Below are 19,240 nucleotides of genomic sequence, written 5' to 3'. Positions count from 1 at the left end.
ATAAAAAAAGGAAAGTTGTCTAAATCATGTGCGCACTTATATTTTAGGATAAAAATAAACATATAAGAAAAACGATTCTAAGATTATTATTGCCAAAGGCATTCGGGAATTTAGGGAGCTCTCACGAGAACTACAACAGCGCAATGGAGGGTAGGGAAGGCAAAGAGCGACCGCAGGTCGTGGAGGAGCACGGGGGAGACTACTTATAAGTGCATACAATACCGCACGGCCTTAGAAGGTTGGAAGAGAAGTGATCAGATTTGCTAATAAGTTCTTAAATATTCGCACCCGTGGGACCAGTGAACACAGTTTGGCAATTGAAGTATTCGTATAATTCGAATATTATATGCGAGATACGAAAATATCCGAAGCCTAACCGAATCAACGAAGATATCGACGATTGGTCTACGATTGACCAGTGCGAATACCGAGAGTACGACCCGCGATACTTGAAAGATGGAAGATTTGTGCAGAATCGAAGCTAAAGATCAAACATTTTTTCTCGTTACTAAGACTTTAAACGAGGGAAAAGACGGCTTCAAGCTAACGCTATGTGATGGAGAACAAGTATGGAGAAGAACAGGTTTGTGAAGTTTGCGAATCTTGACTGAAAAGGAATGAGTTTGAGGGCTACAAAGTCAGAGGTATCTCATCTTCATCATCGAAAGTTGAAGAAAGTTCAAGTTTCACTACTAAACTCTTATCTTTAAGCGACGAGCAAAGTTATGTAGTTTGATTACGTCATGTCGTAGTACTTGGCAGAGGTGTAAGAAGTGCATCGTGCTCTAAGGAAAGAATAAAGAACTACTGTCCTTTAATTTATGTCATAGCCAGGGTCAGTGACACCAAAGCAAAACAAGTCATTTAGTTTGATAGACAGATATACTTTATTTAGAAAGGGTTACACATATATCAATGAGGCTGGTATCCAGAGGGGACCGGCATTTTAAAATAAAATAAAATTAGCACTCTCAAACAGGGTTTTGCTTGTAAGTTCCTCTTATCGATATTGGTGTCAGCTCTTGACAAAGGTGCTGCAAGGACCTCCCTGAGTGCCTTTTATGATTCTTTGAGATAGGACTGCACTATTTTAAATAACAAGACAGGCTAATGCGCAAGCGAGCCAGGCCCAATTGTTTTCAGCTGTTGTAATATACAGTAGAATAACACAGTTGTTAATATCTATGTACCTTTTGTATCAGTGTCAAAAGAGGAAGTGCAATGCATGGCCGAGGGTGTAGACATGAGCATAGGCGAATATGTGGAACAATCTATTGGTGCGCTAACACAACAGTCTTTACATAAAGCAAGCTTTGTTTATGATGTCCTAAAACAAGATCATAATCTACAGGTATGAAAACACAACGGACATGTTTTTGTTCATCTTTCATTTCCCAAATTTAGTTGAGTGACCATGAAACAATGGCCAATGTTGAACCTGATAGAATACAGTAAATTTATGATGGATAATGGATGGATGGATGGGATATTAAGCAAACACCACCAGCAAAGACACAGGTTTTCTGACCACACAAATATGTTGGTTTTTTTTATGTCGTTTCATCTAAGGCTCGTAATTTACCTATTACGCATGTTCTTATTTGATATCTGAGCCCATCCCACACAGATTACTGCCTCGTCAATCTAGTACTACTTTTTCGTGGGATTCTACCAGCTCACTAGATACACCATGCTGACAAGGCCCAATACAGGCCAAAACAGCTGTCCACGGTTTCTAGTTGAGCTGGCTCATTTTTTACACGACATGAAGTTGTGAAAGGCTTGTATGGCTTTCTTCTTTAGTCGTTTCATGTAAGGTTCGTAATTTACCTATTACGCATGATTTTTTGGCAGTTCTCATGGAAAAAAAAGCTTGAAGATGGAGTAAAGGTTGGTAGTAAATTAATGTTAGATTGCACATTATTGTCATCATGAAAATTTCAAATGGTTTGGCATGGTATGTTCTCTTATTTACCACAATATTACATCAATAGTTGGTCAAATTTATTGTTATGTACTCATGAGGCTTAGCCGAGTGGGGACATAACTAATGTTGACTAACTGTTGACGTCGTATCATGGTAAATAAGAAGACATACCATGCCAAACCATTGGAAATTCATTTTTTAATACCAAAAAAAATACAAAACATTTGAAATTAAAATGGTTTCAAACGCACTCTAGCTCATTGCACATGTCATAAATAATTTTTTGATACATACATACTTTATTTAACGTGGAAAATACACTTAGCTAAAAGAGGTTAGTTTACAGGTATCCCACCTAATATTAATGATAATGATAAAATTGGGCAAAAATATAAATATAGAATATGCAATAAAAAGAAGATTATAATCAATATATGCATAAACAAAATATTTAAAAAAATAAATAAATAAAAATATTGGGATATGAAATACGTCATTGTGTGTATACATATATATATATATGCGTGCAAGCACACTGTTGACATGATGTATGTATTTTTTATGTATTTTGTTGGTTTGTCCTCTTATTGACCATGGCCATGGGCCAATCAAAAAACGAAAAAAAATTACATTTGTGATAAAACACCTATTCTGAGATACATGTTTTTGTTGACAGAAAACTTCATTATCCAATGTATCACCTCTTTTTTCCAGTTTCAGATGGGTTCTGTCATGTTAACAAAAGAAGAAGACTGCCGTAAGTCGATGATTGAGATACTTAGCCTAGCCGTCAACCATATAACACATCATAAGGTATGTTAGCCAGACATTTACTCATTATTTCATCCTTCCACTAGATTTTTTTTCAAAATTTTTTTCTTCTATTTTTAACCACAGGAAGAGATATCTAGTTTGAAATCAGAAAATAGCAGACTTTCAAATGAAAGGAAAAGTGCAATGAAAGTACGTACTTTTTGAAAGGATTCATTTTGATTATCAAAATTACTCAATCTTCTGTAATATTATGTATGTTGCTGGTGATTGCTGATCACTACTATGTACTTATTGACTGAGAGGGAGGGCCGTATGGGAAAATATTTGGCTCGAGGTGATGCCATACGGACCGAGCACAGCTCAGTCCATACAAATGACTGAGAGCCAAATATTTTCCCGTACGACCAGACCTAGCTCAGTCAATAAACATTTTATCATATGACCCTAAATAATAAAAAAATTTTTAAAGGTGCAAATTATGTCAATAAAATGGTTTCAAGCAAGGTTGTACAGATTTGTACGGCCCTGCTCACTCAAAGCCATACGGTCCTGCTCACGCCAGCTCAAAGGTTTTTCTAAGAGCACGCGCCCGGGCAGATCTGGGTTATATGATAATTATTCATATTTCATGGAGTTTCATTCTTATTCATTTTAAGCAAATGCACCATATTTTTGATCACTAAGTGTTTGGTATTTCTTTTAGCTTCTGGAAAAATGCACTACTGCAAAAGATGAGATGGAAAAAGATCTCTTTGAAAAGGTTGGTAAAACACTCACCTCTCACCTCTAGGGTCTCTGGTTTGATTCCTGGACCTGGCACCATGTGTGAGTAGACTCTTTTGGGTCTCTTGTTCCCTTATTCAAGGATTTTTTCTTAGATTCTTTGGTTTTTCTTCCTCTGCTAAACCTAACACTGCTATATAATTTACAATTCTGTGCATTAGCAATGCCCTGACTTAGATCAGACCAGCAGGGACGGAGGAGACAGGGGGCTCCCTCACTTTTTCCTTGACCAGAGGTTGTTTTGGGGTTTGATCTGTGGGTTAGCCATGCCCTGACTTACAGTGTAGATCAGACCAGAGTTTGTTTATTAACTTGTACATAACTTATTCTTCTATATTTCAGTTTGCTGCTGTGCTAAATCAAAAGAAAGCAAAAATAAGACAACTACAATCCCAGGGTATTTCTAAAATAATCGCTAAACCTGTGCATCTATGTTAAAAGCTTGTCAGGTAATTATTTAATTATTACTAATTATTAATGCATACGAATGTCTAGTTTCAGAATACGCCAAAGACATGACAGATGCAGGACAAAAGAAGAAGAAACCAAGGAGAAGGTGTAGTACATAGAACACACTACTTGCTTTACAAGCAATAGTTTGATTCCAGATGAGATGATGACTGTAAAAAGTATCGCGGGCAAGCATGAGAGTGCGTTCTCTCCTTTGCCTCCTGGGTTTTTCTGGGTAATTGTATTTTCTTCCCTTCACAAAAATCAACTTCTAATTTCCAATAGACCTACCCCGAATTCACTTGACTGACCACAAAACAATGGTTTGAAGTCAAGACTGAACATGATTCTTTTATTCATCAAGTTCAACCTTGACTTGAAACCATTGTTTCGTGACCAGTCAAGTGAATTTGGGATAAGTCTATTGGAATTCAGCAGAAGAATTAAGAATGACTCTGTGGAACCAGTGTAGATTCTCATTTATTATATTATTATTGTCTAGAAATGTCTAAAAATATTCATTTCCTGTTGTAGATCTTTATCAGAAAGTGAGAGTGCTGGTAGTAGGGTAAGAATAATTGAATTTCGTCAATATTATACAATATTGCAGGTGATCTTTTGCACGCACTTCTGGTTACAATTGACCAATCAGAAGCATTTTCAGTGTTTCAAAATGGAGTCATTTTGAGTTAACCTTTTAAAAATATGTCCTGAAATATAATTTAACATTGAAAAATTCTATGCTATGTGTACCAGAAAAGCTTCCTCTTGCCCTATCAGCAGTTAAAATGAATAAAAACAAAGCATACATGCAATAAAAGTAAGCAAAATGGGTGTTGGCTTGATTAGTCATCAGCTGCCATTTTGATTACTGTGAGATATTATGAAATAGGAGACTAGGTTTTTGGAATTGCTCGATTAACAAATAATCCTTTGAGCGCTTCAAGACAAGATCACCTGATTATCAAAGCATTAATCATATAGGTCAGGGCTAAAAAGCTGGCTTGTCAATGGACAATGTCTAACCAAAATTGGCACTCAGTCTAGCCAAATAATTATCTCTAAGGGCAGTCCTGTTTATCAGTCACATTGACTTGCCAGATGCCGCCCAGATGCCGCCCAGATGCTGATCAATACAGGGCCGATGTCCTACCATTTTTCCCTGAGATTTTTCTATTGAAGATGATTGCTTTCTTTCACAGACCCCTTCCCCATGTCCAGAAGATACGTCACAAGGCGCAACAGCTGAAGAAAGTGCATCCAACGCAGCAACTCCTTTGTTTTTGGCTGAAGATGAAGAGAAACCAATGGAGATGAATACTAGAAGGTAATAATCCTTTCTCTCTGTCCACTCTGTCTGTCTGTCCACTCTGTCTGTCCACTCTTCTGTCTATCTACTCTGTCCATCTGATAGCTCTATCTGTCTGTCCACTCTGTCTGTCCACTCTGGTCTGTCTGATAGCTCTGTCTGTCTGTCCACTCTGTCTGTCCACTCTGGTCTGTCTGATAGCTCTGTCTGTCTGTCCACTCTGTCTGTCCACTCTGGTCTGTCTGATAGCTCTGTCTGTCTGTTCACTCTGTCCATCCATATGTCCATCTACTCTATCTATCTTTAGGCTTGAAGGAGCCAAAGAAGAGTACATGCAAGGGTCTACCTTAATGTATAAACCACTGTTCTCATGAACCCTTTTCCTTATTTTCAGACGGATACGTAGAGGACCTAAAAAGGAAACACCAAGAAGCAAACTTGTTCTACCCAAAGTGCCTGCAGTTAAGAAAACACCCAGTTCTTCCTCTGAAGACAGGTGGGTAACCTGTGTTGCCATTCTTATACATGGGATCTCTGTGTCCCTGTTTTTTTCCCCCCAGGTTCTCAGTTTTCCTCCCAGTGCCCTGACGTTGATTAGGAAAGTGCGGGTGGCATATCAGTGTAAGCGCTTGCCTCTCACCAATGCGACCCGAGCTCAAGTCCCGCCAGGTTCGCTGTTGTATGTGAGTAGAGTTGTTTGTTGGTTTTCTCCTGTGCTTCAAGGGTTTTCCGGGTTCTCCAGTTTCCCCCCCTTTGCAAAAATCAACTCCTAAATTCCAATTCGATCACGGAATGAGGGCCACAGGTTTGTTAGCCACTGGCTATGAAGTGCTACCCTCGTGAAAAAAGGACGGTTTTCTTAGCCCAGAGGATATTGCAGGGTCCAATCTGTTAGCCATGCCTTAATTTTGCTTAACCCAGAGGTTCTTTTAGGTTTTGAAGATAAAGGGGAAGTTCTAAACTTAAGGAGGCTCAGGGTAGTTTTGGTCTGGCACACCTAGCCGCATTGAAACGGCTACAACTTCGTCTTGAATAACTCGATCTGCAAGCGCTTTTCACACAATGTCAGGAAAGGATTAAAGGTTTCAAAAATGATAAATTAGTTTAAAGCGGCCTTTTCATTATGACGTAATGGTGACATCATAGAAATCATTTACCGCTTATTTTCTCGAAAACTAGACCTAAACTTTCAAAGCGACTTGCACCAGTCGATAGTATTCATCAAGGCACCCAACATATTGCAATATGAAAAAAAATGTATGAGAGCGTTTTCCAAATATTACGCGGTGAATATTTTCATGGACTTTTACTATTATTTCCAGCGTGTCAACTTTATACCCTCAAAATCGGGACTTTAATTTAGTGGATTCAGTATTTTTAGTAGCTAGAATATAGATACGGATATAGACACTGTCCTTATTGAGTATGAATCAAATTGTGACTTTCTTTCTAACGTTATGGATTTTTTGAAATGAAGCTAAATGACCCCATTTGTTGTCAAAAGCGATAGAAAATATCGTTGAAAGCGGCATTCAAAAAATCGTCGAACGATTTTTTTCTAAATGAAGTCACTAAAAGATGTATCTTTTACAACTATTTTCCTTTAATTTCATATGCATTGAAGGGTTTTAAGGTAGTCAAATAAAAATAAGTACGCTCGATACTAACAGCACACGACAAGGAATAACACGGAAGTCAAGCGTGAATAATCAACAAGCAGCCGTGGGCGAAAGTAGTTATGAGCGTACTTATTTTTATTTGACTACCTTAAAACCCTTCAATGAATATGAAATTAAAGGAGAATATTTGTAAAAGATACATCTTTTAGTGACTTCATTTAGAAAAAAATCGTTCGACGATTTTTTGAATGCCGCTTTCAAAGATATTTTCTATCGCTTTTGACAACAAATGGGGTCATTTAGCTTCATTTCAAAAAATCCATAACGTTAGAAAGAAAGTCACAATTTGATTCATACTCAATAAGGACAGTGTCTATATCCGTACCTATATTCTAGCTACTAAAAATATTGAATTCACTAAATTAAAGTCCCGATTTTGAGGGTATAAAGTTGACACGCTGGAAATAATAGTAAAAGTCCATGAAAATATTCACCGCGTAATATTTGGAAAACGCTCTCATACATTTTTTTCATATTGCAATATGTTGGGTGCCTTGATGAATACTATCGACTGGTGCAAGTCGCTTTGAAAGTTTAGGTCTAGTTTTCGAGAAAATAAGCGGTAAATGATTTCTATGATGTCACCATTACGTCATAATGAAAAGGCCGCTTTAAACTAATTTATCATTTTTGAAACCTTTAATCCTTTCCTGACATTGTGTGAAAAGCGCTTGCAGATCGAGTTATTCAAGACGAAGTTGTAGCCGTTTCAATGCAGCTAGGTGTGCCAGACTAAAACTACCCAGAGCCTCCTTAAAAGCTACTGTATAACACGACATATATATATATTCTTTTTCCTCATAGTCTCAGCACACCTCGGCTTAGGAAGAGAACAAAAGAGAAACCATCCCTAGATCCTGATGAACTAATGGCCGAGATGGGACTTTAATCAATAAAAGGTTTGACAGCTTAAATCCATAGATAGCGTAGAATATTTTTCTTATTATAATATTTCTAGAAAACACCACAGTCATTGCAAGGGAAGCATACAGCACTGAGCTTTTCACACTCATGCAAAAATTGCTCTAATGCTTATACTAACATGTTTTCCCCTGAAAACCTCAATCAAATTTCACGTTAGATGCAAAGTTTTCAAGCAGCCATGTTGTTTTTTTAGACAATGCTCCATTTAACAGTTTTGTTAAGTTACCACGAATAATAATTCCAAGTCAAGGTTGGAGTTGGTGCGCAGAGCATAAACTACAGTTTATTACGTGTAGCAATTCCAATTTCGACTTGCAACTAGTGGTTACTGAACGGAACTGTAACATGGAGTATTTGGTACATGCAAATACAATTTTCAAATCTGCCGTGTAACACAGGGATCCTAATGAAGCTTTGTAATATGAAAATAAATAAGGAGGAATGGTATGAGTTACTTGTTCCAGGCTCTTTGTGTGATCTCTGACACAGGGATGCCATCACTAGTTTTCTTGAAGAAGCTAACCATATGAGTGTGCAGCTTGTTTGGGTAGTTTCCAAGTAAGAGCTATAGGTCTCTTTTGTTAAGCTCTATTATAGACCTTAAATATGCAGTTTCAAGGGATTTTTGAACATTTTCTCTTTTAAAAGAAAAAGTGTAGGATTTTGAAAAACAAAACATAAAATAAAAAAAGAAGTCAAAAATTAATTTACTAAAATCTATTAAAATAAGTCATCAAAATGGAAAAGTATGTTTTTTTATTTCCTTTGCAAACTGTTGGTATACAAGCTATAAGATTTGAGTACTACATTACATGTAGTCAGCAATATTCTCAAAGCCACAGGAAAACCAAAACGAGAAAAAGCTAATGTTTATTCTATTAACTCTATTATTATTCTATTATTTTATTATTCTATTATTCTATCCCATTTATTTTTGGCTACTTTTAGTGACTAATACTCTTTAGACTAATATTAATTTTTAATAATATTGTTGGTTGGACCAAATGGATACTTGGTAATATTCTCATTGCCGTCTTCCTTTACCACCAAGATGTCATGCTCTCTGTACCCCCCTGCCCCTGGTTGTCCCTCAGGAATTGTTATCATTGGCTCCATGGAGATCACCATATTTGGCTCAATCACGGTGTCTATATCTTCACGAAGCTCAAGCCCCGCCTCCCGACCGTAATAATGACTAAGAACCCCAAAGGAATGCCCGTAACCGAACGCACGGTACTGCAGGAGGTCTTTCTCTAAGAACAATTCGTTTAGTTCTTTGGCTATTTCGCTGCATTTGGCGCCAGGCTGAATTAGTTCCAGTCCTCGACGGTGAACCATGACGTTGGCTTCCCACAATTCCATGTGTCGGTCACTTGGCACGTGATCGTAAAACATTGTTCTCTCGAGCGCTGTGTAATACCTGAAAAGAGCCGTAGTAAATTTAAACAGCGAAGGGGTAAATGTATAGTGCCATGGTTCTCGACCACTGATTGGTGAATACACATTTTTGTGTTTTTATGATTGGTTAAGAGAAGAAGTCATTTGAGTGTTGCTCGTTTGTACACTACTCGTTGGTGCGCACTTTGATTGACTGAGAGAGGAAGTCAATTTAGTGTTGCGATGCGTTACGCTCTTCATTGGTGCGCATTTTGATTTTTTGAAAGACAAAGCCACTTGAGTGTTGGCATGTTTTACATATTTCATTGGCGTGCATTTGTATCGTGAGAGAAAGCCATTGAAAGTGTTTTTTTTACGCTTCTCGCTGGTGCTAATTGTGATTGGTTGACAAAGAAAGCCACTTAATTGTAATTCTTTTCACATGGATGACATTTCTGATTTCTTATAGATTACCTACCCAGCTATCATTGAAAAGTTGTTCATGCTCAATATGTCTCCTTTCTTAACTTCCCTTGAAGTAACTGGATTGTGCGCACCGTCTGTGTTTATACCAGATTGAAACCATGTCCAGGCTAAAATAAAACCAGGGTTGTTTACGTAACTAATATTACATATACCTTAGGGACCGTTCAGTTTTTACGGGTATGGGGGGGGGGGGGGGGGGGGGGGAAGGGGGCAAGGGCTGATCCAGCTAAAATTTTAGGGGGGGGACTAATTGAGTTTAGGGGGGCTAATTGAGTTTCTTCCGTCAACACAACGGAAAACAATATAAAAAAGCATGTTTTTTTTTTCTGCTGAAGGGCCCCCCTGGATCCGCCCTTGGGGGGTGGCTGGTGGGATTTTGTGAATCGTAAGTAAGTAAAACAATGTATGACCCCTTTACCAACCCGATTTTTTACGCGGCCCCATATAAAACAGGATAATTTTATTAGAAACTTTCTTTTTAAGTAATTATTTTTGGGCCTAAATCCCACCAGCCCTTTAATGCCAGTAAAAAATAAACGGTTTCTTATGCCTCCTGTATATATTAGCAAGGGCGGATCCAGGGGGGGCAAAGGGGGCTTGAAGTCCCCCCTTCAGCAGAAAAAAAACGATGCTTTTTTATATTGTTTTCCGTTGTGTTGACGGAAGAAACTCAATTAGCCCCCCCTAAACTCAATTAGCCCCGCCCCTAAAATTTTGGCTGGATCCGCCCTTGATTAGAGGGTAGAGCACATGCGACCAAGTGTCGTCAAGTGGACTGACTTGAGTGCTTTAACTGCTTTAGATTCTCACTGACAAGAACGAAAGATAACTAAAACTTACTATCCATGAGTTCAGCATGAGGATAACGTCTGGCTATATCTCTGACCATGGATTGTGTGCAAGCCAAAGCGACTTCGTATTCAGGCACGCCTTCTTTAATCACGTCTACACCAGCCTCACAGCCCAGATCACAAACAGCTGCACCTTGTTTGATGTGTGCTATCTCCTCATCAGATTTGATCATTCTCATCTTCATCGTTGGATCCCCTACATCCAGTAAATCCGCCTTGGGCAACGCTTCCTTGAATTTGTTGAAGCTTACCAAGTTAACGTGGTCGAATTCTAATCCTATGGTTTTGAATTCTCCGGCGAGGTGGTTGACCACGTTGAAATAGTTGTCTTTTTGCCAGTCGGTGTAGATAACGTTGTCCCCATACGTTCTTCGCCATGGTTGACCGTAATCAATATCTTACAACAAGAAATAAAAACATTTTAGATTCTGCCTAATAAATGTAAAAGACCCTTGTAGGTTTGGCGTAAAGTTTCCCTATTTCAGACCACGTGTCATTCCCTTGAGTATTATTAATTTTCTAGATCCAGTTACTTTGGGCAATTACATGTCATTCCCTTGAGTATTATTTCTTTTATAGACCCTTTTTATTTTGAGTATAATTTTTCCTTATTTCAGACCACGTGTTATTCCCTTGATTATCATTTCTTTTAAGCCTGGTTCTTACTAGCGACGCAAGCCGACTCAAGCACAAGAACAAGCAAACACAAGAAAAAAATCGTTCGTCTTCTTGCGTTTGCGCCGCTTTTTTCATAGTGAGAACATGCATTAGCTTGGAGTTGCGTCTGCTATGCTTTCGTTGGCTTGAGTCCACAGTGAGAACCAAGCTTCATAGAACCTTTGGTCTGAATTATTTAAAAAAAATATTAGGCCCAAAGTTACAGCGCAACGCGCAAAAGTGTGACCACATTTAATGTATTCGCTGAAACTTCTATTCAAGGGTACTGTACGTTAAACTGACATATTGTGATGCGAAACTGGCTAGTTTAACCTAATAAGGCGTGTAAACGCTAGTTTGGCAGGAAAAAGCCCGTGAATACATTAAATGTGGTCACACTTTTGCACCTTGCGTTGTAGGGGTGGATTGGAAAACATTGCTTCCAAAGAGGACTATACTTACTCGCAGATACACTAGTAGACTTTTCCGCAGTCACCACCAAACCGTAAGGTCTTCCAAAATAACAGTAGACGAAATCGCTAAAATAATTGATGTTGTGATAGGAGGTAAATACGCATGCGCCGATGCCTTTCTCTTCCATGTGCGTCCGCAGCATGTTGAGTCTGCGGTCCATTTCTTGAGAGCTGAATGTTGGTTTAACCTAATGACGGTCAACAAAAAAACATTAAAAAAAAAATTACTTTGACTTATTACCAAAGGTTGCATATCAGTATATTGTACTCCCCTCTGGAGTCTGAGGTTCGATTTCCGGACTCGACATCACATTTGAATGAATTTTGTTAGGTTTCTCCCTTGATTCGAGGCTTTCAGTTCTCCGGTCTTCCAGTTTTCCTCCCTCCTCACTACCTAAATCGGGTTCAATCTGTGAGTTAGTCATGCCCTGACTGAGATCAGCCCAGAGGTTGTTTCAGAGTTCAATCTGTGAGTTAGTCGTGCCCTGACTTAGATCAGCCCAGAGGTTGTTTTAGGGTTTGATCTGTGAGTTAGCCGTGCCCTGACTTAGATCAGCCCAGAGGTTGTTTCAGGGTTCGATTTGTGAATTAGCCATGCCCTGACTTAGTCTCCCCCACAGCCGCTTTCAGTGTCGTCACGCAACGCTTTCTCCCCTGATTAGCTAGTCAGGGGAGAAAGCGTTGCGTGACGACAATGAAAGCGGCTGTGGGGGAGACTATGCCCTGACTTAGATCAACCCAGAGGTTGTTTCAGGGTTCGATAAATCTTGACGCCTCGCTTGAGCGCTTTGTGTTTGACCAGTGAACCAATGTGTGGAAGATGGTGAATGGAATTTCGGCGGGAGAAGAGAGAGGTCAAATTGTTGTGACAAGTCTAATGTTAGTAACTCACCTTTTCGCCATTCTTGATGGTAAACATTCGTGGTAAAAAGTCGGATTGGTTGCTGAAACGACGGACTGATCCAACGACAGCCCGTATAAGACTGGATCCACGTGTTCTGAACATACTGTTAATGAGAATAACATGATGTCATGATGGTCGATGATAATTAAAGGAGATCTGCTTTGACCCATGATGATGGATGATGATGGCGGTGATGATAGCGATGATGGGTGATGATGATGGTGGGTGATGATGATGATGGCGGTGATGAGAGCGATGATTATGGGTGATGATGATGATGGCGGTGATGATAGCGATGATGATGGTGATGATGATGGTGATGATGATGGGTGATGATGGCGATGATGATGATGGCGGTGATGATAGCGATGATGATGATGGCGATGATGATGGGTGATGATGATGATGGCGGTGATGATAGCGATGATGATGGTGATGATGATGGCGGTGATGATAGTGATGATTATGGCGGTGATGATGATGATGTTGATAGTGGCGGTGATGACGGTGATGATAATGATGATGACTGACGACCAAACATGTCATTGAAGGTTGATAATATTCTAATACTGTTATGTAAAATATACTTAGTATAGCTGGCATTGCAGTGCATTGTGAAAATGTTTAAAGTGTATATCAGGTCTAGAATTTTTTTACGGTTTTGTCATCTCTAGATGATATAGATAAGTATTCCAAAAAAAAATTTTCGATTTCGAATTTTTTTCACCTCGAAATCAGCCTTCAAAGTTAGATTTCTGGCGACGCCCAGTCGTGTTGGCCGTGTTTTGGGAGACGCTAATGGACTGGCACTAGTTTTTCTGTGACGTAAATTCGGTGACACAGTTTAGATCGGCCTTTCGAAGTATTGTAAATATGCCTAGTAGGTGCGTGGTTGGAGGGTGTTCAAATATAACGAAGAAAGGCATAAAACTTCATACGATCCCTTATTTCAATGATGACCGACCAATAGCAAAGGCTAGAAGGAAAAGATGGGTCGATTTTGTGTTGAAAAGACGAGCAAAATGGACGCCTACGGCGACTTCGGCAATATGCTCGGAGCACTTTTCTCCAGAGGACTACAGTCAGCGTTACTCTTTCGGAGAAGACGACAGAAAGCTGGCACACTTAGTAAGGGATGAGACCGGAATTGTGTCATACCCAAAACTTTACCCAGTTCCATCGACTAGTTCAGCTGAAGCCAACAATTCTCAAAGAAATCGCCGAAAGGTAAGTCGTCGATTGATAATAAAAAAATGTCACACATATTGGACTATATGCCCCAACTGTAGCACTATCGTTTGTTTACTATATAGATTCTTAGAGACATGATCGCTGCTAGTACTGGTGAGTCCAGAGAAGCCATGGGACCTGTTAGAGAGCTTGAGAATGAAGACAGGTTACCTGTAGACAATGCAGAGGAGCCTGATACAGTAATCAGTGCCGAGGATTGTTCTTCAGCGCGGGATTTCAGCACCCAGACTCCAGATTGCTTGGCTTGCAAAAAGCTCAAAGAAGAAAAACGATTGCTACATAATAAATGCATCGATTTAAAAAACAAGATCGATTCTCTGGCAAAGGAACCCACTCCAAAATCGTCCTGTGGTATTCAGTGTAATTTAACACAGCTGAACGACCATGAAGAAGGTCTTGGAGAAAGGATCGGAGAGAATTTGGAACAAGACGATGAGTATGTAAATATGGAAGTGGAGGAAGATGATGAGGACACAGTTGACTATGACATTACAGAGGAAGAGCCTGAGAGTATCCCTGATGACGTTGACTATCACCCCTACACAGATAAAAGTCCTTATTCAGTGCTTTCACTATAGATCTTTCTTCATAATTAGACTGTTGTGTCTAAGTCATGAAGGTTTATTTCTAATATGTTGAATAATCTAACAGTCATAACATAATAGAAGTATAATATAAACTAACAATTTTGTCATCAACTATTCACTTCATGCTAATTTGTGCATTACTTTTATCAGTATCACAGGTACTTGAACAAGAAGCCAAAGCTGCCGAAATGAAGAAAACAAAGAAGATTGGAGAAGGCAGGATAGAGAAATCAATCCCTCATTGCACTCATTGCAAGAATCCCATGAAAGGACACAAGAATGTGAAAGACTGCCCTAAAGACCAGAAAAGCAGTTAATACTCTCTTGCTTTTAGAGTGAAGTTACTAAACCCGTGAAATAGAAATTACTTGTTAAGGTGTAATAGTCAAATAGACACAAAAGAAAACAATGGCATTAGAGTCTCAGTGCTAAGGTGTATTAGTCTACTATCCATTTCACTGGTTTAGTGACTTCACTCTTATATTAATATGTAGAAATGTATCATTTTGTAATACTTTTTACAATTAATTATTTTATAATTTTTTATTATAGTTGTAAGTGCAATACAAAGTGACAAATACAAAACAACCCTCATAAAGGCAATTTGATTACGGCAATTTGAGTCATTTCTATTAGACCCATGATACAAAGTTGTATAATTAGTGAGGAGAGTCGAAGTAAAACAAAAGAAAACAGTGAATATCTACTACTATGTAGTGCAATTTTTTTCATGCTTCGAGTAAAATCACTCTAATGCAATGTTCTGTTTATAATATAATATGTATCACTCGTTATCTTCGTATCCACAAAAATCGGTGCTAGGAAACTGTTTTCTTATCGAGTGGTATGCACAAGCAGGCAGTGGGATTCTCTTGGATCCTCCTCCTTGATAACCATGAACCAATTGGGTGAATTCCCTGTAAGCTGTTGCACGGAGAAGCCTAAAATATGAAATGATAATTTGTTAGTATATAAACTTATCAAACAAACAAGAATATATTCTTGAAATAAACAACTGTCAGTTACAATTGCTATTTACATCATTATCATGGAAATAAGTAATACTTTAAAACGGCATGGTATGACTTGTAAAGCACGTGAACAGTAAAAGATATAAGAAAATAAGGAAGAAAACATTAGTCATAGTTATCTTACTTGTTCTGGGCCCATGTAATTAAAACTAAGCTTAGAAGAAAAAAAAAAGGATTTACTCACTCTTCTTCACTGCCAGTTTGTCTATACTTATATCCGTCGATAGTGCGGTATTTGGCACATGATGAACGTAGGGACCAGCGATTTAAACAAACAGGCTCAAACCCTGGATGTAAGGTCACACAAATGGGAGAACCCTCTATTTCGTGACAGCAATTACACTCTTGAGGTTTTTGAAGTAAGTCTTTCTTGCAATGACCGCATCTACACCTAAAAGAGGAAACGTTTAGATTTGCGAGTTAGTAAAAAAATCAAAACGAAACTAAATATTTTGCAAAAAGAGTGAGCTTGTAGCTAGATCTTGATAGTTACGTACCAAGCGCTATTCGGCGTGACGCCATCAAATCTTTCTTGAAGCTTTTCATTTCTCTTCTCGATCTTTGAAATTTCTTCGTTATATTCACTGAGCCAGTCCGCATCAGCAAGTGGTTCTGAAGAATATGGTCCTACCAATTCGTGAGATTCAGACCTGGGGTAGCTATCATCTGACTCGTGTGTTTCAGCATGTTGATGGCATTCGTCCTCTATTTCTCCATCCTCTTCCTCTGAATATATACTTGAAATCTCGCTTTCAGAGCTGCAATCACTCCCGTAATAGTTCGTAGCCATCTTGTGAAATTATATATTGAAATTTATGTTTTTTGAAGGAATGAAAGTCACTAACGGGTCAATGTTTACAATACTTTGTCTACTCGTATCCTTGACAATCGCTTTTCTCGGTTCTCGAATTTACGTCACTAGTTACCAGTCTCCTAAAACACGGCCAACACGACTGGGCGTCGCCAGAAATCTAACTTTGAAGGCTGATTTCGAGGTGAAAAAAATTCGAAATCGAAAAATTTTTTTTGGAATATTTCCTTATATCATCTAGAGATGCCAAAACCGTAAAAAAATTCTAGACCTGATATACACTTTAAGAGGAAATTCCAAGGTGGCGTTTGTGTGTAGATCCTCAACACAATCCCACAATGCACTGCAATGTCAACTCTACAGTCCCCCCACCCCCCCCCCCCAACCTCGGAATGGATCATATATTAATTACATTCAAATCCAACCAGACGTTTACTAAAGTTACATGCATAAGTGACTAAAGGTTCAGGTGCTGTTTTGTTCCTTACACGTTTACAATATGAATCCTAGGGTACTATCAGAACAACGAACATCTTAATGCTATAGAGTATAAGAGAATAAGGCAAACTTAACTGTATACAGTGTCTCCTTACTCCTTTACAAAGGTCCAGACGACATGCTAATGAGGTGTGTCACGCTAGACACTTCAGTAAATTATGCTAAAAACGCGTGATAATCCATTAATCGCGTGATATTTGTTGGTAGATTTTAAAAGCTGCAATTTTAATCAAAAGATTACTTGTTCGATATGAAATGTTTTGAGTATTCCTCATTTGGTCTCAGCTTTGAAGGTTTTCGGTTGACTTGCTTTATGGAAATATTTCCCTGATGGAAATGACTAAATTACACGAAAAACAACCGTGTCAGCGCTCGCAAGATTCTCGCTTCGCTCGCATTAAAAAACACCGGGAAAACTAGAGAGGTCGACTTGGGGCAAATCTACAAAGGACCTGGCGAAACGAGGAATAGGAGCGAAGTATTATGTTACATGATCTATTGCAGACTGCACTAAAATCGCTGCTTCTTATAGACAAAGAAAGCAAAAATCCTGCAAGCACATAAGCACATGCTGAGTTTTATACAAAAGAAAAGATTCCATTATTTTTACTGACACTGGTGTTCGTAGCTAAATCCTTTTTTTTTCGCAGTGTCTAAATGCCCGCAGAATTTTCTAAGTAACATGAACCAAGTGCTAAGTCTTCTATGCCGAGCAAATAAAAACAATCCTTATTAGAAGTAGTGTAGACTACAAGAAGCGCTTAATAGTCTTCGACAAATTTTACGATGGCCATCGTAAAATTTAGACTAGTTTGGCTTCATTAACGTAGGTAATTTATCGTATTTTTGCGAAAATGGCGACCGGCAGTGTTGGCGAAAATACATAAGTCCAGACTACAAGAAGCGCTTAATATACCGTAATAAACATTATTATGATTAGCTGTAGCCAGTTATCGTTTTTTGGTGAAAGTTTGGACTGCCGGGCAGTGCAGACACTGCGTTTTTTTTTTTCAATGTTGCGAAATTAGACAAGGAAAAATAGTTTGCCTATGTAACAACATATTCTTCGTTTGCAATAGACGTCATAGCCGCCATGTTAGAACAATTTGGCAAAAGATTTTTCAATGAATTCTTTTGTTATATCTTCCAACATGGCGGACATCCCTTGCAAATCAAGAATATGTAACTATAAATTCGAATATGTAGATAAATATATTGTATCGGCTGGTAATTTTTTGGGTAACTGAGTTAGGTTAACCTTAGAACAGATAGGAAGCCTCAAAGAAAGCTTGTTCTAGTGAAACTAGTCTATATATTTCGATTACCTGGCGCCTACTTCTTCTAGCGGTGTCGTTGTTACAGTCTAGACTTGGAAAGAACTGTCACAAGAAGGCGGGAGACTATGACCAAGCCGAAACAAAGAGGGTAAGGGTGAGGAGGAAAAATGATATACAAATCTTTATCAAGCTTGGGTGACAATAGCCTCCTTTGCAGCCGTTCTTAGGGTCGTCACGCAACGTTTCGACCCTAAGAACGGTTGCAAAAGAGGCTAGGGTGACAAAAATGTCTGATTAGATGTCAAGCGTCTCTTAGCAAGAGTATTATAACTGCAACTGCAACATTTTGTAAACTTTTTCTGTAATCCGAAAAAACGTGAATTTTTAAGTTTATAACTCTAGCCGGAAAAAAAAAAGAATTCAAAATATTTGTTTGCTAAAAACAATCCCTACGAGAATTTGAAATTACAATTTGAAAATTTGTGCCAATAATTTTTTTCGATAAGACAAATATTTCAAATTTTTATGCCAACGTAATGAAAGTCTTTTGGTCGAGTTCATGCTTCAGGTGAGGAGACGGCTGGGGAAAAACCCGCATGGCTGAACACTTGATGGTTTTCCGGCAAACGTAGCCTGCGCAGCGTATAGACTTTTATGAAGTTAGCCGTGCCCTGACTTAGATCAGCCCAGAAGTTGTTTCAGGGTTGTTTTTTTCAGCTATTGTCACCTGCTAATGCTAGGTTGTTGGGATTCACGTTCGTTCAAATTTACGACGAGAAATAGGTAGTGTATTTATTTAAAATGTACATATTTATTGTACTATGCCATTTTCAATTATTTCAGCTATACCATTAGTCTGTGTGCGCGCTCTTTCTAATTACTAATTAGCATAATTTTGATTAGTCATGATGTGACGTCATAGGTTAATTTTCATTAATTGTATTCAATTGCGCTCTTGCTTTCCCGCAAGATGCAGCTTTTTTATTTCGTTCCGTTATTTTTTGTTGTTCATTGAGTTTGATTTTATTTGTGCTTGAGCTAAGACCACAGCTCTCCCGTCCCCCGAGTTTGCGAAGTACTCGTGGGGATGGATAATTCAGTTCAAGTGACGTTTCGGGGAGTTGCTATAGCTGACAGCCGAACGTCTGCCGACGTACAGGAGTTTGTTATCCATCCTCGGTCGAAGGAGTA

General features: G+C 38.6%; 4 protein-coding genes across 5 annotated transcripts; 2 read left to right on the top strand and 2 right to left on the bottom strand.

Moving 5' to 3' along the window:
• Nucleotides 1-154: 154 nt before the first annotated feature.
• LOC116293812 (DNA repair protein XRCC4) lies at nucleotides 155-15,460 on the top strand. 2 transcript variants are annotated; one of them, XM_089029314.1, is made up of 13 exons: nucleotides 155-583; nucleotides 1,203-1,351; nucleotides 1,855-1,890; nucleotides 2,642-2,740; nucleotides 2,825-2,890; nucleotides 3,405-3,461; nucleotides 3,827-3,881; nucleotides 3,980-4,040; nucleotides 4,469-4,502; nucleotides 5,137-5,261; nucleotides 5,638-5,739; nucleotides 7,727-7,821; nucleotides 14,583-15,460. In XM_089029314.1, exons 1-12 carry the CDS (start codon nucleotides 457-459, stop codon nucleotides 7,809-7,811), a joined length of 996 nt encoding a protein of 331 aa, XP_088885440.1. In that variant the 5' UTR covers nucleotides 155-456; the 3' UTR covers nucleotides 7,812-7,821; nucleotides 14,583-15,460. The 2 variants fall into 2 exon arrangements, with proteins under 2 accessions (XP_088885440.1, XP_031557152.2); XM_031701292.2 differs by lacking the exon at nucleotides 14,583-15,460 and adding an exon at nucleotides 10,512-10,640.
• LOC116293809 (uncharacterized) lies at nucleotides 8,586-18,252 on the bottom strand. The gene is made up of 6 exons (XM_031701289.2): nucleotides 18,098-18,252; nucleotides 12,583-12,697; nucleotides 11,680-11,878; nucleotides 10,550-10,957; nucleotides 9,702-9,816; nucleotides 8,586-9,266 (listed from the first exon to the last, which is right to left on the bottom strand). Exons 2-6 carry the CDS (start codon nucleotides 12,694-12,696, stop codon nucleotides 8,819-8,821), a joined length of 1,284 nt encoding a protein of 427 aa, XP_031557149.1. The 5' UTR covers nucleotide 12,697; nucleotides 18,098-18,252; the 3' UTR covers nucleotides 8,586-8,818.
• Nucleotides 13,290-15,460, top strand: LOC148911116 (uncharacterized). Its single transcript, XM_089029315.1, has 2 exons — nucleotides 13,290-13,821; nucleotides 13,908-15,460. The coding sequence occupies exons 1-2, from the start codon at nucleotides 13,468-13,470 to the stop codon at nucleotides 14,421-14,423; spliced, it is 870 nt and encodes a 289-aa protein (XP_088885441.1). The 5' UTR covers nucleotides 13,290-13,467; the 3' UTR covers nucleotides 14,424-15,460.
• Nucleotides 14,961-16,509, bottom strand: LOC148911115 (P2X purinoceptor 7-like). Its single transcript, XM_089029316.1, has 3 exons — nucleotides 15,961-16,509; nucleotides 15,648-15,854; nucleotides 14,961-15,373 (listed from the first exon to the last, which is right to left on the bottom strand). Exons 1-3 carry the CDS (start codon nucleotides 16,251-16,253, stop codon nucleotides 15,217-15,219), a joined length of 657 nt encoding a protein of 218 aa, XP_088885442.1. The 5' UTR covers nucleotides 16,254-16,509; the 3' UTR covers nucleotides 14,961-15,216.
• Nucleotides 18,253-19,240: the final 988 nt, after the last annotated feature.

Source organism: Actinia tenebrosa, unplaced genomic scaffold (genome assembly GCF_029948245.1).
Source record: "Actinia tenebrosa isolate PJP-AT-01 unplaced genomic scaffold, QUT_ActTen_1.0 PGA_scaffold14__42_contigs__length_11649687, whole genome shotgun sequence".
NCBI lineage: Eukaryota > Metazoa > Cnidaria > Anthozoa > Actiniaria > Actiniidae > Actinia > Actinia tenebrosa.
Note: the sequence above shows the minus strand (reverse complement) of the source record. Positions and strands in the feature narration are given on the sequence as shown.

Bases quoted from the DNA above. Each gene is read 5' to 3' on its own strand.
- LOC116293809 (XM_031701289.2), bottom strand. From the start codon at position 12,696: ATGTTCAGAACACGTGGATCCAGTCTTATACGGGCTGTCGTTGGATCA. The intron at 9,817-10,549 runs GTAAGTTTTAGT...GTTTTATTTTAG, and splicing joins TCATGCTGAACTCATGGATA to CCTGGACATGGTTTCAATCT. The intron at 9,267-9,701 runs GTAGGTAATCTA...GGCTCTTTTCAG, and splicing joins AACTTTTCAATGATAGCTGG to GTATTACACAGCGCTCGAGA.
- LOC116293812 (XM_089029314.1), top strand. From the start codon at position 457: ATGGAAGATTTGTGCAGAATCGAAGCTAAAGATCAAACATTTTTTCTC. The intron at 4,503-5,136 runs GTAAGAATAATT...TTTCTTTCACAG, and splicing joins GTGAGAGTGCTGGTAGTAGG to ACCCCTTCCCCATGTCCAGA. The intron at 5,262-5,637 runs GTAATAATCCTT...CCTTATTTTCAG, and splicing joins ATGGAGATGAATACTAGAAG to ACGGATACGTAGAGGACCTA.
- LOC148911115 (XM_089029316.1), bottom strand. From the start codon at position 16,253: ATGGCTACGAACTATTACGGGAGTGATTGCAGCTCTGAAAGCGAGATT. The intron at 15,855-15,960 runs GTACGTAACTAT...TTCCTCTTTTAG, and splicing joins GTCACGCCGAATAGCGCTTG to GTGTAGATGCGGTCATTGCA. The intron at 15,374-15,647 runs GTGAGTAAATCC...TTCATATTTTAG, and splicing joins CAAACTGGCAGTGAAGAAGA to GCTTCTCCGTGCAACAGCTT.
- LOC148911116 (XM_089029315.1), top strand. From the start codon at position 13,468: ATGCCTAGTAGGTGCGTGGTTGGAGGGTGTTCAAATATAACGAAGAAA. The intron at 13,822-13,907 runs GTAAGTCGTCGA...TTTACTATATAG, and splicing joins CTCAAAGAAATCGCCGAAAG to ATTCTTAGAGACATGATCGC.